The sequence below is a fragment of the Mustela putorius genome, unplaced genomic scaffold, assembly GCF_011764305.1.
Source record: "Mustela putorius furo isolate JIRA1106 unplaced genomic scaffold, ASM1176430v1.1 tig00003972_pilon_pilon_pilon, whole genome shotgun sequence".
Classification (NCBI taxonomy): domain Eukaryota; kingdom Metazoa; phylum Chordata; class Mammalia; order Carnivora; family Mustelidae; genus Mustela; species Mustela putorius.
The window spans coordinates 5078828-5095235 of NW_025422115.1; the positions used below are offsets into that span (position 1 = coordinate 5078828).

At 40.1% G+C, this 16408-nt stretch overlaps 1 protein-coding gene across 6 annotated transcripts in view; it reads right to left on the reverse strand.

Moving 5' to 3' along the window:
• TTC23 (tetratricopeptide repeat domain 23) overlaps positions 1–16408 on the reverse strand; it is a 97088-nt gene that overhangs the window by 44122 nt on the left and 36558 nt on the right. For all 6 annotated transcript variants that reach the window (XM_004759813.3, XM_004759812.3, XM_004759814.3 and 3 more), the window contains exon 6: positions 4029–4206. In XM_004759813.3, the coding sequence (XP_004759870.1) occupies positions 4029–4206 (178 nt within the window). The remainder of the gene's footprint in view (positions 1–4028; positions 4207–16408) is intronic.

Sequence of the window (16408 nt, forward strand, 5' to 3'; positions counted from 1 at the left end):
AGACAGATAGGGAGAACAACTATGGCAAAATACTTTAAAATGGTGACTCTGGGCGGGGGGTGGGGGTGCCTGGGTGGCTCAGTTGGTTACATGTCCAGCTCTTGGTTTCAGCTCAGGTCCTGATCTCTGGGTCTCAAGACTGAGCCTGGCATTGGGCTCCATGACCAGTGGAGAATCTGTTGATATTCTCTCCCTCTCCCTTTACGCTCCCCTCCCCTACTTTCCCTCTCAAATAAATAAATAAATCTTTTTAAAAAAATGGTGAATCTGGGCCCTACAAACAAGAGGGACTACTTAACCCATTTTCCATTCACATAGTACCGAGGGCTCCTAGAGGTGATAAGGCCTAATATATTGGAAGGCAGAATCCTTTCGATGATCCCTGCTCTTAGAAATTCCAATTTCTTTCTCTACACTAGTATTTCCTAAACTATGGCCCGGGGAACACTAGTGTCTCATAGATATATGATTCTCGATTCTCAGTACCACATTTGGTATTACTTTTTTTTTCTTTTTAAAGATTTTATTTATTTATTTGACAGAGATCACAAGTAGGCAGAGAGGCAAACAGAGGGAGGACCAGGACCCTGAGATCATGACCTGAGCCGAAGGCAGCGGCTTAACCCACTGAGCTACCCAGGCGCCCCCTCCTCACCTCTTAGTACTTTGTGAAATAGGTCTCCGTAATTAACAACTCGGGAAACAACAGATGTTGCTGAGGATGTAGAGAGAGGGGAACCCTCCTACACTGTTGGTGGGAATGCAGGCTGGTGCAGCCGCTCTGGAAAACACTATGGAGATTCCTCAAAAAGTTAAAAATAGAGCTATCCTATGACCCAGCAATTGCATCACTGGGTATTTACCCAAAGAATACAAAAATAGTGACTCAGGGGCGCCTGGGTGGCTCAGTGGGTTAAGCCGCTGCCTTCGGCTCAGGTCATGATCTCAGTGTCCTGGGATCGAGTCCCACATCGGGCTCTCTGCTCAGCGGGGAGCCTGCTTCCCTCCCTCTCTCTCTCTCTGCCTGCCTCTCTGCCTACTCGTGATCTCTCTCTGTCAAATAAATAAATAAAATCTTTAAAAAAAAAAAAAAAAAATAGTGACTCAAAGGGGTACCTGTGCCTCAATATTTATAACAGCAATGTTCACAATAGCCAAACCATGGACAGAGACCAGATATCCATGGACAGATGAATGGATAAAGAAGATGTAGTGTATTTATACAATGGAATATTACTCGGCTATCAAAAAGAATGAAATCTTGCCATCTGCAATGATATGGATGGAACTAGAGGGGATTAGGCTAAGTGAAATAAGTCAATCAGAAAGACAAACACCATATGATTTCACTCGTATGTGGAATTAAGAAACAAAACAGATGAACATAGGGGAAGGGAAGGAAAAATAAAATAAGATGAAAACAGACAGGGAGACAAACCATAAGACTCTGAACTCTAGGAAACACACTGAGGGTTGATGGAGGGGAGAGATGGCTGGGGGATGGGGGTGGGGGGATGGGCCTTAAGGAGGGCATGTGATATAGTGAGCACTGGGTGTTATATGCAACTGATGAGTCACTAAATTCTACCCCAGAAACTAATAATATACTATATGTTAACTAAATTGAATTTACATTAAAATTTTTTTAAAAATTAGGTACCTATGTTTATTACGTTTGCTTCCTCACATCTCACTCACCACACAATCTGGTTTCTGCCTCTTGACTGCCCCAGTGTTTCCCTTGACCAAGTCATCAAGGAAAGAGAAAGGAAAAAGAAAGGAAAGAGGGGAATTTTTAAAATCCTGTGTAGTGCTATGTGTCAGGCCCTGTGCTAAGCCCTTTAGGATTTAGGAATACTCATCCATTTATTCTCCAAACTGCCCCATGTCCTTCGGAACAGCAAAAGGTATCCAAGGACACCGAAGATACCACTTTCACTTTTACTTTTGCTCATGTTTTTCTGCCAAATTCTTCTCTGCTCTCTTTGCCACATCATCCTTCTTGACTTGACCAATGAACGCTGAAGTTTCTTAAGGCTCTGTTGTATCCTTTTCTCTTCTCACTCAATAACCTCCCCACCCCAACACACACCGCTGGGTGATCTCGTCCTCTCCCAGGGCAACTGACTGCGTATCCGTACATGACTTCCTGACCCCTGTTCTGAGCTCTAGTCCCGATTATGTAACTGACATTTCCACCTGTATAAGCATCTCAGACCCGCCTTCGAAACCTGAGCTCGCCATCTCTCCAGCACCTGTCAACGCCTGCTCCCCAACCCCCACTGTACCTGGCACACACATCCATGCACTTGTTCAGACCAGAAACCCAGGAGTCATCATTGACTCATCCCCATGCCCTCTTCTCACTTCCAATCTATCTCCATACCTCATCAATTCTGCCTCGCCCATCTTTGTCAAACCCGTCTGCTTCTCTTCATCCTTACTATCATCATCCTGGTCCAAGGCAAAATCATCTTCAGCCTTTGCTACTTTGGTAGTCTCCGAACTGTTCTCCCTACTTCCACTGTTGGCACATTTTCCCTGGCCCATTCTGTTACATACCAGCTAGAAAAATCTTCCTGAAAACCACTGGGTTTGACTCTGGGCTATGCTATTTATTGGCATCGATGGTACTCCTGGGCCTATGGCTCGACCTTTCTAATTCTTGACTTCCTTATCTATAAACTGGACATAATACTATGTCATAGGGAGATAGTAATTAAGAGAGATAATCCAGGGGCGCCTGGGTAGCTCAGTGGGTTAAAGCCTCTGCCTTCGGCTCAGGTCACAATCTCAGGGTCCTGGGATTGAGCCGCCCATGGGCCTCTCTGCTCAGCAAGGAGTCTGCTTTCCTCTCTCTCTCTCTCTGCCAGCCTCTTTGCCTACCTGTGATCTCTGTCTGTCAGATGAATAAATAAAATATTTAAAAAAAAAGAGAGAGAGAGATAATCTAGATAACAGTGACAGAATAGGATATTCTAAAAACTCTGGGTGGGTGTATCCATGGTCCGACAAATTTAAAAAGAAAGAGCAATCCAGAACTCTTAATCCCATGTCATTGCATCTGATCCTAAATAACAAGAATAGTTCGGTCTATATTTTACAACTTTAACAGGGAAAAATGTTCAGACAAAACAATTTAAAATGTTTTTATAGCAGATGATGCCATCCAAAAATATGGAACTCACTGTGATGGTTAATTTTATGTGTCAACTTGGTGAGGCCATGGTGCCCGGTTTTTAGATCAAACACTAGTCTGGATGTTGCTGTGAATGCATCTTGTAGATGTGATTAACATTTACAGTCAGACTTGGAGTAAAGGACATTATTGCCCTCAGCGATGTGAGTGGGCCTTATCCAATCAGCTGAAGGCCTAAAGAGCAAAAAGCTGAGGTTTTCTGGAGAAGAAGGGATTCTGTCTCAAGACTATAACATAGAGATCGGGCCTGAGTTTTCAGCTGGCCTGCCTACCCTATGTATTTCGGACTCGTGCGCCACCCCCCACAACTGCGTCAGTCAATTCCTTAAAATCAATCTCTCTCTCTGTATATGGCCTGTTGGTTCTGTTTCTCAGGAGAACCTGGACTGACACATTCACAGAGGAGTCCTACAATGATAAAGGAGATCAGGAGCTAATAAATGACAACTCCAAGTGGCTTCAAGTGAAGATTTTATAATGGTAGAAGACTTTAGATGGTAGAAGATTTTAGATGGTTAGAAAAGAACCCGAATCAGTTTGAAAACATGAGCTCTAAATAAACATGAGAAGACAAAGAACTTCAGAAAACAAGACTTGAATCATGGCACTAATAGGAGAAAAGCTGTCTTCAAGGTGTCAGGCTATCTGAGGACCATGCACCGGGCAACAGAGGACCCCTCTCCCACACTTATCCATTCGGTCACCTAGACGAAGATGTTCTTATCCGGAGCAAACAACAAAGCCAGGCATTCTGAGCTGCTCTTCCACTCGTGCCCATGGAAACCAGTGGGTCCAGAAGAACTTTGGTGGCCCGTAGATTGCAGCTTACCTGTAGAAAATGGTTGACGGATGCGTCATGAAGTCCCAGGGCTTGCTCGACACCGGCTAATTCCCTCAATATTGGTACACACTCAAGACTTTTTTCACCTCGACTGCTCTCAATATATTCTAAAGCCTCTTGGTAGTGAGGCAGAGCTTCTTTTGATTTCTTCTGACTTTGATACATCCTAAAAAAAAAAAAATCAAAGAGATTACTTCTTAAATAATTAGAAGACATATAGGTGGGAAAATGTATAAATATAAGGGTTACAATTTGGCTCTCTGACCCCTGTTGTCCAGGTTCACTCTCCAGCCAGCTAAGTTCTTGTTTCCTCCAAAGAGGCAGCAGGCACAATGGTCAAGCAGGTGGAGTCTAGAATAACGAGGAAGCTTTGGATCCTGGCTCCACTAGCTACCAGATGTGTGAATTTCCAGTTGCTTCACAGCTTTCCCATCTCTGAGTTAAGAATAGTAACAGTCCTTACTTTATTGGGTTACAGGGAAGATGAAATTAGCTAATACTCATAAAAACACCTAGAAGTCTCTGACATACAGTAAGTGCTATGTAAGTGTTGGGTTAAAGAATATAAAATAGTTAACAAACAATAAGAGCTAGCACGAAGGATACCGAGATGCTGATAACTGATCTGTTGAGAAATTACAGAAATTTCCCAGTATTGGTGAGGGCACAAAGCACTCTCATTAACTGTTAGAAAGGATATAATTTGAGCGTAAACTTTTCTGTATCAAAATTCTAGGGGCGCCTGGGTGGCTCAGTGGTTTGGGCTGCTGCCTTCGGCTCGGGTCATGATCTCAGGGTCCTGGGATCGAGCCCCGCATCGGGCTCTCTGCTCCGCAGGAAGCCTGCTTCCCTCTCTCTCTCTCTCTCTGCCTGCCTCTCTGCCTACTTGTGATCTCTGTCTGTCAAATAAATAAATAAAATCTTAAAAAAAAAATTCTACATACATAAGTACAGACATATTTCTGCTAATGGCATTTTCATAGTTTCTCTTAAAAAGAGTTACTCTGGCAGGACATGTACGGGGATGTTTATCTAAGCACTCTTTGTAATAGTGGAAAAGTACAAAGCACTTAAAATACACAAATAGGAGATCCTCCAAGCAGATAACAGTAAGTATCTCACTCCTGTGGAATGCCACAATAGCCCTTAAAGTTGATGTAGATCCAGATTTACCGACATAGAAATATAAAAGGCAGAATACAAAAATGCTTTGTATAGTATCTCATGCAGGTGAAAATGTTATAGCTTAATCTATATGCACGATATACGCATTAAGAGCCATCTAAGTGGACAATAAAATGTGAGCAGTAGTTACCTTTTTTTTAATTTGACAGAGAGAGATCACAAGTAGACAGAGAGGCAGGCAGAGAGAGAGAGAGGGAAATACGCTCCCCTGCTGAGCAGAGAGCCCGATGTGGGACTCAAACTCAGGACCCTGAGATCATGACCTGAGCCGAGGGCAGAGGCTTAACCCACTGAGCCACCCAGGTGCCCCAGCAGGAGTTACCTTTAAAGGGTTGGTAGTGATTTTGACTTTACTTACTTATGCTTTCTAAATTTCCCATATTTTCTTCTATAAAATTCTATTACTCTGACATCAGAAAAATGTTAATTTAAAAACTGTAAGTTAAGGGGGCAGTGGGAAAAGGTTCTTGACCCTTTCTGGGATAAAACCCCGTCACGTAAAAAAAATAACCATGTATTTTGTTCAGCAAACATACTAGCAGACATTTAAAAAACACTCTTCTCTAAAATATTTGTTAAGAAATACTTTGGAGTGCCTGGATGGCTCAGTGGGTTAAAGCCTCTGCCTTCAGCTCAGGTCAGGGTCTCAGGGTCCCAGGATCAGGTCCTGCATGGGCTCTCTGCTCAGTGGGGAGCCTGTTTCCTCCTCTTTCTGCCTGCCTCTCTGCCTACTTGTGATCTGTCTGCAAATAAATAAATAAAAATCTTAAAAAAAAAAAAGAAATAGAAACTTTTTCTTGCATGGAAGAACTTTATGTATCAAATTCATTATGAAAGCTACTAATCCCTTCTATGTTACCCTTTACCTTAGAATCTTTACTACAAAAAGATCTTATAATTCCTAACTGCCCATGGATAAAGGGACACATAATGTGATTAAGTGACTAGGAAACTACACACATGCAAAAAAAAAAAAAAAAAGAAGAAGAAGAAGAAGAAGGTCTTGTTTTCAACTCAGTCACTGGAATTTGTTCACAACCATTTTGTTCTCTAATAAATTTCAAAGGAACTGATAGAAATAAAAATGCTCTTTGGATCTGTGGTTCAGATGGCCACAGTGAAATAAAACCCGGACTGGATAACTTATGACCTGGGACACCTTCTCTGACTGGATGAGGTCAGGGATATGTTCCTGGACCAAACAGGGCCCAGGTTGTAGCTTACAGCAACTCTTCACCTTAGAAAGGAAGAGATAAATAAGTGACTGAGTAATACTGGATTTGCCTTCTGACTCTTACTGAGCTTTGGATGTAGCTTTGTAAGTATCATATTTTGCTTTTGAAGAGAAAAATCCACTACCGTCTTGGGTGATAGAAAGAGGCTTTGAAACATATGGCTGATAACAAATCACTCAGCCAAAAAAATTAGATTCCTGGTAGACAAATGTTTCAGAACAATTGAAAACAGGAGTCAGCAAACCATAGCCTGTGCACCAAATCTGCTCACTGTCTATTTTTTGTAAATAAAGTTTTATTGGCACACAGCCCCATCCACTTGTTTCCACATTGTCTCTGGGTGTTTTTGTACCTCAATGGCAGAGTTGAGTACTTGCAACAGACACCTGCAATGCCTGAAATATTTACTGTCTGGACCTTTACAGAAGAAGTTTGCTAATCTCTGGTCTAGAATCTAGAGAAAGCTTTTAAAATGACTTAAGAGTTTTTTTTCCATCTACTTTAAACTAGAGAACTCCAATAATGCCACAAATATTTGAGCACAGGAAAAAAAAATAATCTTCTTCCTTTCTCGTGTTCATAAATGATGAAGCATGTGCCAAGGAATAATAAGTCTTTTGTTTGCAAAGCTGCTGTTAAAATCATAGAAGGGTAATAAAGCAAATACAAATGCCAGGATGACTTCATTTGAGCAACAGTTTCGTTTGTTTGTTTGTTTTTAAAGATTTTATTTATTTGAGAGAGAGAGTATGAGCAGGGAGAAGGGTAGGGGGAGAGGCAGACCACCAATCCTCACCAAGTAGGGAGCCTAATCCTGGACCCATTCCCAGGACCCCAAGCTCATGACCTGAGTGGAAGTCAGATACTTAGCTGGCTGAGCCACCCAGGCACCCCATAAGCAACAGCTCTAAGAAAAAGCAATATTGAAAGCTTAGTAACCAAGTTTATAAATGAAAAAAAAAGTAAATAATAACAAGACATAAGTTAATTCATATAACAACTGTTCCTTTCCTGAGACAGAGCATGAAAGAAAAGCATTTGAGAGTTTGGAGCTGTGGAGAACAGGGACAATGCGTAGCCATTTACCTACTCCCTTAGCCACATTACTACGGCATATTACTCCAGGCTAACCCATTTTTTTTCAGGTATCAGAAAGTCATCCTTCAGATACTGGACCCTTGGAGACAATTTTACAAAAAAAAGAACCCAGGATGAGAGGCAGGACCATCAGTTACAAGTACTGCAGCAAGAATTGAAAAACCCAAGCCGTAGGATTTTTTGTTTCTAGGAGAGAGAGGAAGAGAAGGGGGTGCACGTGGCAGAAGGAGATAGAGAGAGAATTCTCTCCCAGGCTCCATGCCCAGTGTGGAGCTCGATGTGGGACTTGATCGCATGACTTAATCTCATGGCTGAGATCATGACGTGAGCTGAAATCAAGAGTCAGATGCTCAACCGACCGAGCCACCCAGATGCCCCCCAAACTGTAGTTGGAGCATCCTTGCAGACAAGACCGCACAACCTTGGGCAGGAACATAATGTCTCTGCATCTTGGTGTTCAATACAGTTGTTCTAGAGCCAAGGAAGGTGTCTGAAATGCTTTGAAAACTGAGGCAAGTCATACAGATTGGTCTTAAGGGCCTATACCTTTGATCCCTTCCTCCCAACCACTGGTCTGTCTGGACCTAAGTGCTACAGCTTCAGGTTGTTCTTCTGTTGAAATGGGCTCTACTGTGGTCTCACACTCACCCACTTATGATTTTGGAAAGCCCAAATAATAAGCATAATCAGTCAAACGCATGCGCCACTGAGGAAGGCATTTTCTTCTCCTGCTGAGTTTTTAAAGAATCTGAGAATAATCTATTATAGGTATAATACATAGTCATTAAAATAAAAGATACAGAAAAATAAAAAATATACATAATTAAATAAATAGTTTATATTTATATTATAAATTATATGATTATATATAATTTATATAATTATAAATAATAGTTACATAGGATTGCAAATTATATATTTTATATAATTATAAATTATATAATATATAAGTATATTATAAATATATAAATTACATAATATATAAATTATATAAAAGTACATTATAAATTTTATTTATATGAAATATTTTATATTTATTTAATTTTATTTATAAAAATAAAAAATGTATATACATAATCACAACAGCCAAAGATGAGTGCTGTACACCTTGATATATACACTTCAAGATAATTTTCTATGAATATTTTTTAAATGGAGCATCATGTTTTAGAACCTGCTTCTCTCACTTAATCATATATCAAAATGTGGCAATGAATGCTATCACATCACTTTTAGTGGTTGAGTGGTATCATATCAGATTTAATTGACCACTCACCTTCAAAAATAGTATGAGTTAGAAAGTTTAAAAAATAGTTTGTGGGTAAGTTTTATAAATTTAAGAATTTATATACATATAAATATATGTATATATAAAAATAACTCTTGCATATATACTATATAATATATAAAATATATAAACAACTCTTGCAATAAAATAAAAAGAATATATGAACAACTCTTGCAATAAAATAAAAGGACAACCCAGTTTAAAGATGGGCAAAGTTTCTAAATAGCCATTTCTCCAAAGAAGATATACAAATGGTCGTAAACACAAGAGAAGATGTTCATCATTAACCATCAAGGAGATGCATATTAAAACTACAGTGAGATATTACTTCATACCCACTAGGACAGTGGCTGTTAATAACGATAAAGAAAAATAGTAACAAGTGTTGGCAAGCATGTGGGAAAACTGGAACCCTTACGTACTGCTGGTGGGAATGTAAAATGGTGCAGCTACTTTGGAAAATAGTGGCAGTTGCTCAAAGTCTTAAACATAGAATTACAGTATGATCCAGCAATTCCACTCCTTTATATATCCCCCTAAAAATGAAAACATGTATCTACATAAAAACTTTAACATAATAGTACTACCCATAATAGTACTACCCATAAGAGTAAAAAAGTCCAAACAACCCAAATGTCCCTCCAAGGTATGTCCATTCTAAGCAATGAGTAAATAAAATGTGGTATATCCATACAATGGAATATTACTCAATCATCAAAACAAGTACTGATAGGGGCGCCTGGGTGGCTCAGTGGGTTAAAGCCTCTGCCTTCGGCTTTGGTCAGGATTCTAGGGTCCTGGGATCAAGCCCCACATCGGGCTTTTGGCTCCACAGGGAGCCTGCTTCCTCCTTTAAAATCTTAAAAAAAAACCCAAAACACAAAAAAACAAGTACTGATAAACATGTTAAACCATAGATGAACCTTGAAAAAAGTATGCCAAGGGATAAAGGCCAGTCTCAAACAACCTAACCTTATACCTGAAGGAGCTACAAAAAGAACAACAAATAAAAGCAGCAAAAGGAAGAAAATACTAAGGACTAGAGCAGAAATAAATGATACAGAAACTAAAACAAAACACCCAACAGAACAGATCAGTGAAACTAGGAACTGGTTCTTTGAAAATAAAATCAATAAAATTGATAAATCTCTATCCAGACTTATCAAGAAAAAAGAGAAAGGATTTAAATAAATAAAATTACAATTGGGAGAGAAGAAATAACAACCAACAGCACAGAAATACAGACAATTATAAGAGAATATTATGAAAAATTATATGCCAACAAATTGGACAACCTAGAAGAAACTGGATAAATTTTTAGAGACATATAAGCTACAAAAGCTGAAACAGGAAGAAATAGAAAATTTGAACAGATCCATAGCCAGTAATGAAACTGAATCAGTAATCAAAAATTCCCAAAGACAAACCAAAGTCCAGGACCAGATGACTTCACAGGCGAAGTCTACCAAACACCTAAAGAAGAGTTAATACCTATTTTTCTCAAACTATTCCAAAAACTAGAGAAGGAAGGGAAACTTCTGAATCATCCTATGAGGCCAATACCGCCCTGATACCAAACCCAGACAAAGACTCCACTAAGAAAGAACTACAGGTCAATATCCCTGATGAATATAAACACAAAAGTCCTTAACAAAATACTAGCAAACCAAATCCAACAACACATTAAAAAAATCATTCACCACAATCAGGTAGGATTTATTACTGGGCTGCAGGTGTGGTTTAATACTCAAAAATCAATCACATCAATAAGAGAAAGGACAAGAACCACATGATAATTTCATTAGATTCAGAAAAAACATTTGACAAAGTACAATATCCACTCATGATAAAAATCATCAATAAAGTAGGTTTAAAAGAAACATAGCTCAGCTCAATAAAGGCCATATATGAAAAACCCACAGCTAGAATCATCATTAATGGAGAAAAACTGAGAGCTGTTCCCCAACATCAGGAAAAAGACAAGGATGTCCACTCTAACCACTTTCATTCAACACAGTACTGGAAATCCTGGCCATAGCAATGAGACAACAAAAAGAAATGAAAGGCATTCAGATCAGCAAGGAAGAAGTAAAACTTTCACTATGTGCAGATGACATGAAACCATATTTAGAAAACACAAAGACTCCATCAAAAAACTGCTAGAACTGATGAATTCAGGAAAGTTGCAGGATACAAAATCAATGTACAGAAATCCACTACATTTCTGTATATCAATAATGAAGCAGCACAACAAGAAATTAAGAAAAACAGTCCCATTCATAACTGCACCACAAATAATGAGATATCAAGGGATAAAGTTAACCAAAGAGGTAAAAGACTTGTACTTAAAAACTACAGAAAAGTGATGAGAGAAACTGAAGACAACACAAAGAACTGGAAAGGCATTCCATGCTCACAGATTGGAAGAACAAATATTGTTGAAATGTCCGTACCACCTAAAGTGGTCTACAGATTTAATGTTCCCTAACAAAATACAACAGTATTTTTCACAGAACAAGAGCAATCCTAAAATTTGTATGAAACCACAAAAGATCCCCAAAAGCCAAAGCATTCTTGAACAAGAAAAGCAAAGCTGGAGGCATCACAAATTTTGGACTTCAGGTTATATTATAAAGGTGTAATAATCAAAACAGTGTGGTATTCGTACAAATGGAACCGAATAGAAAGCCCAGAAATAAACCCACAATTCTAGGGTCAATTAATCTTGAACAAAGCAGGAAAGAATATTTAATGGAAGAAAGACAGTCTTTTCAACAAATGGTATTGTGAAAACTGGACAGCAACATGCAGAAGAATGAAACTGGGGGCACCTGGGTGGCTCGGTTAGTCAAGCATCTGAGTCTTGGTTTCAGTTCAGGTCATGATCTCAGGGTCATGGGATAAAGCCCCTCATTGTGCTCCGCATTTAGTGCAAAGTCTGCTTAAGACTCTCTCTCCCTCTGCCCCTCCCCTGCTTCTGCACGTGTTCTCTCTAAAATAAATAAATAAATACATACATCTTTAAAAAAGAGAGAGAGAATAAAACTGGGCCACTTACTTATACCACACACTAAAATAAATTAAAAATGGATTAAAGATGTAAATGTGAGAAAATCGAAAAAGTCTTAGAAGAGAACACAGGCAGTAACCTCTTTGATATTGGCTGAAGCAACTTCTTTGCAGATATGCCTCCCGCGACAAGGGAAACAAAAGCAAAAATAAACTCTTGGGACTGCATCAAAATAAAAAGCTTCTGCATGGTGAAGAAAACAGTCAACAAGACTAAAAGGCAACCTACGGAATGGGAGAAGATATTTGCAAATGACATATCCAATAAAGGGTTAGTATCCAAGACATATAAAGAATTTACACAACTCAATAGTCAAAAAATGAATAATCCAATTACAAAATGGGCAGAAGACATGAACAGACATTTCTCCAAAGAAGATATACATATGGTCAACAGACACATAAAAAGATGTTTACCATCACTCACCATTAGGGAAATACAAATCAAAACTACAATGAGATGTCACCTCACACCTGTCAGAATGGCTAAAATCAATAGCACAAGAAATAACAGTTATTGGTGAGGATGTGGAAAAAAGGAACGCTCATGCACTGTTGGTGGGAATGCAAACTGGTACAGCCACTGGAGTGGCTGAAAAACAGTATGGAGTTTCCTCAAAAAGTTAAAAGTAGATCTACCCTACCATCCAGCAATCCCACTAGTAGATACTTAGCCCAAGAATACAAAAACACTAATTCAAAGGGATACTTGCGACCCTATGTTTATAGCAGCATTACAATAACCAAATTGTAAAAACAGCCCAAATGTCCACTCACTGGCGAATGTGGTATATAATTACAATGGAATATTATTCAGCCATAAAAAGGATGAAATCTTGCCATTTGTAATCATGTGGATGACGCTAGAGAGCATAATGAAAATGCTAAGCAAAGTAAGTCAGTCAGAGAAAGACAAATACCATATGACTGCACTCATAAGGGGAATTTACAAAACAAATGGGCAAATGGAAAAAAAAAACCAGAGACACAAATCAGGAAACAGACTCTTAAGGTGCCTAGCTGGCTCAGTGGGTAGAGTATGTGACTCCTGATCTTGGGGTTGTAAGTCTGAGCTTAGTGGTTGGTGTAGAGATTACTTTAAAAAAAAAAATCTTTGGGTGCCTGGGTTGCTTAGTCAATCATGCATTTGCCTTTGGCTCAGGTCATGGTCTTGGGGTCCTGGAATCAAGGTCCTGGGGTCTTGGGCTCCTTGCTATAGAAAGTCTGCTTCTCCCTCTCCTTCTGCCCTCCCTCTGCTTGTGCTTGCTCTCTCTAATAAATAAACAAAAATCTTAAAAAAAATCTTTAAAATTGTTTTTTAAAAATTAAGACAAAAAAAGAAGCAGACTCTTAACTCTAGAGAACAAACTGATGGTTGCGGGGCGGGGGGATGGGTGGGGACGGATAAAATAGGTGATGGGGATGAAGGAGGGCGTGATGAGCACCGGGTGGTATATGGAAGTGTTGCATCGTTCTGTTGTACACCTGAAACTAACACTGTTTAAAAAAAAAAAAAGGAAAGAAAAGGAAAATGGGTGGGGGGAGAGAAAAAATGGAAAAAAAAAAAAAAAGCCAAGTCACAAAAGGTGACACATTATATGATTCCACGTATATGAAATGTCCCAAACCAGGCAAATCCACAGAGACAGAAAATAGATTAGTAGTTGTCAGGGGCTGGGAGAACACGATAACAGAGATTGTTAATGGGATGAAAAGGTCAAAATGATTGTGGTCACGTTTGAACAACTCTTGTGAATATACCAAAGACCACTGAATTGTGTATTTCAATTGGGTGAACTGTATGGTATGTTAATTACAACTCAATAAATCTGTCCTTTAAAAAATTTGTGAACATTTGGAAGAGAAACTAAATATAGATGTGATTTAGTGGTATCTGTAAAGCTAGTAATTTTTGTCTAAAAAATAATTGTAATAATGTTAAACAAAAATCAAAATATTTTTCTCTTAATATCATCCTTGAGCCAGTCATAGCTAACCAGCACAAAGCAGGTCAGAAAAAGAGGTGTGCTTTGGCTTTAAATTGGTTCTGCATGATTAGGCAATCCTACCCATCTGTTTTAGGGAGGAGATTAGGAAAGCAGAGAATGCTGTGGGTCCTGAAGCACCTGACACTTGGCAATGGGCATTCCCAAGGGGAGGCCATAAATTGGGCTTGGACACTGAGCTACAACTGGCCTCACTCTTATTTTTCAGAGCTGTAAGCATGTTTTTTTTTTTTTTTTTTTTTTTTTTTTAAAGATTTTATTTATTTATTTGACAGACAGAGATCACAAGCAGGCAGAGAGGCAGGCAGAGAGAGAGAGAGAGGAGGGAGCAGGCTCCCTGCTGAGCAGAGAGCCCGATGCGGGACTCGATCCCAGGACCCTGAGATCATGACCTGAGCCGAAGGCAGCGGCTTAACCCACTGAGCCACCCAGGCGCCCTGTAAGCATGTTTTCTGATGAGCTCTAAGGCTCGAGTCCCTGGGAAAAGGCCTAGGTCTATGAAAAGTATAATCCTAATGAAAAGCAAGAAATTCATGGAGAGAAAAGCCATAGAAAATCATTCTTAATGTTGTATTCCGGTAAATACCCTTTGAGCTTAAATATGTTAATATATTTCTCATTATGACCTCTGCAGAATGCAGATATGGAAGAATCCAGAAACTGGTGATGAACCCAGAATTTGGCTGATTGTTTCAAGCCAACAGGCTGTGGTTAAGGAAATTACTTTGAGGACTGGTGAGTTATAGAAGAGAAGTAAGTACTATATAGCTTCCAAAGTTACCCAGATGAGTGGAATTCAGAATGTGTTAAAGATGGGCTAGAACAGAAAAGCCAATCTCCCAGCCAAGCTGAGGGCTGCCCACCAGGCCATCTGGGGCACGGTTTAGGAGGCCTGGTTCAGCACTAAGGAGCTCGAACTCCTGCCTGCAGGGTCTGGGTCTGCACCCACAGACTCCTGCTCCTTCCTCTGTGCCTAAGTTCCGTTGGACACCTGCCTGAGGGCACACATGGGAGTTTCAGGCCAGACCACACTCTGCAGAATGAACTGTGCACTTAGACCCAAAGCTATCTTTGCCTGGAAAAGAGGTCACCTTTTCCAATTCTCACAAAGGCTCTCTCCCTCATCCAAGCATGCACAATGGTAGCAGAGGTGACAGTGGTTTTGCTGGGACCTGAGTCTCCCTGGACTCGATGAGTTCAGATGACTCCTGCATGTCACCTAAACCTTCCCCTCTGACTTCCCTGATGCCAGCCTCCTTTCAACTCCCCCTTTGTGTGGATCTTTCCCCTGGGTGTTTGCTGGGCCTGCTAGCTGGAATGTTCTTTCTTTCTTCCATCTCTGCCTGGAAAACTTCCATTCATCTTCCTAACTACTGATCCTCTTTTAATTTTAGCTTAGCAGTCTCCTCCTTTAGGAAGGCTTCCCTGAGAAGGGCCAGGATGAGAGTGGGACCAGAGAGACAGGTAGGACACATCATTTAAGGTGGCACTCATTCTCAAGGGCAGGCAAGTGTAGGGTGGGCACCCTAGAGTGAGTGCTTCCTTAAATGATGAGGCTTGGGCACTTGGGCTTTCTCTTCTTGATCCCTGCTCTGTCCCTGACACCCCAGACTGGGCTGGGTGCCTCCATGAACACCAACTGCACTCCCATGGAGCGATGAACCTTTCCTGCTCAGGAAACAACCCCCCCCCATGTTATATTATAACTTCCTGGTAACTCGATGCCAATCCCTTTAGTGTTAGGACCTATGAAGGTAGGGACCTCAGGTAGGACCAGCTGCCTGACAGAAGGAAGGAGGAGAAGCTGAGGAGGGAGGGAGGAAGAAACAACCTACAAATACAGATCCATTAGCTTAGACGCACTGAGGCTATAGTTCATACCTGAATTTTCACAGATTCCAGAATAAAGTTTAGGATAAAAATCTTTTTTTTTTTTTAAAGCACATTTTCACATTGATTTGGTAGCAAGAATATTATAAACTACTGATCTAGTTAAAGCTTGGGGAAGTTGCTGAAATTTTATAAAAAGTGGAATAAAGGAAACCTTGTAGGAATTCATTAGGGCTTGAATTGTCTCCTCCTACCCAAATTCATATGTTCAAGTCCTCACCTCCAGTACTTGAGAATGTGATATAATTGTAGATATAATTAGTTATATTAAGAAGATGTCATACTAGAGTAGGGGGACGCCTAATCCAATATGACTGGTGTCTTTACCAAAAGGACACAAAGACAACACAGAGGGAGAAGGCCATGTGAAGATGGGGCAAGATTGGGGTGATGCATCTATAAGTCAAGGAACACCAAAGATTGCCAGGAATCCCCAGAAGCTGGGAGGGAGCATCTGTTCCAGTCCCTGTTGACACTTTGAGCTCAGATTTCCAGCCCCCAGTGCTATGAGAGAAGAACCTTTCTGTTGTTCATGTCACCTAGTGGGTGGTACTTTCTTACAGCAGCCGTTGCAAGTGAATATGGAACCCCTGCTGG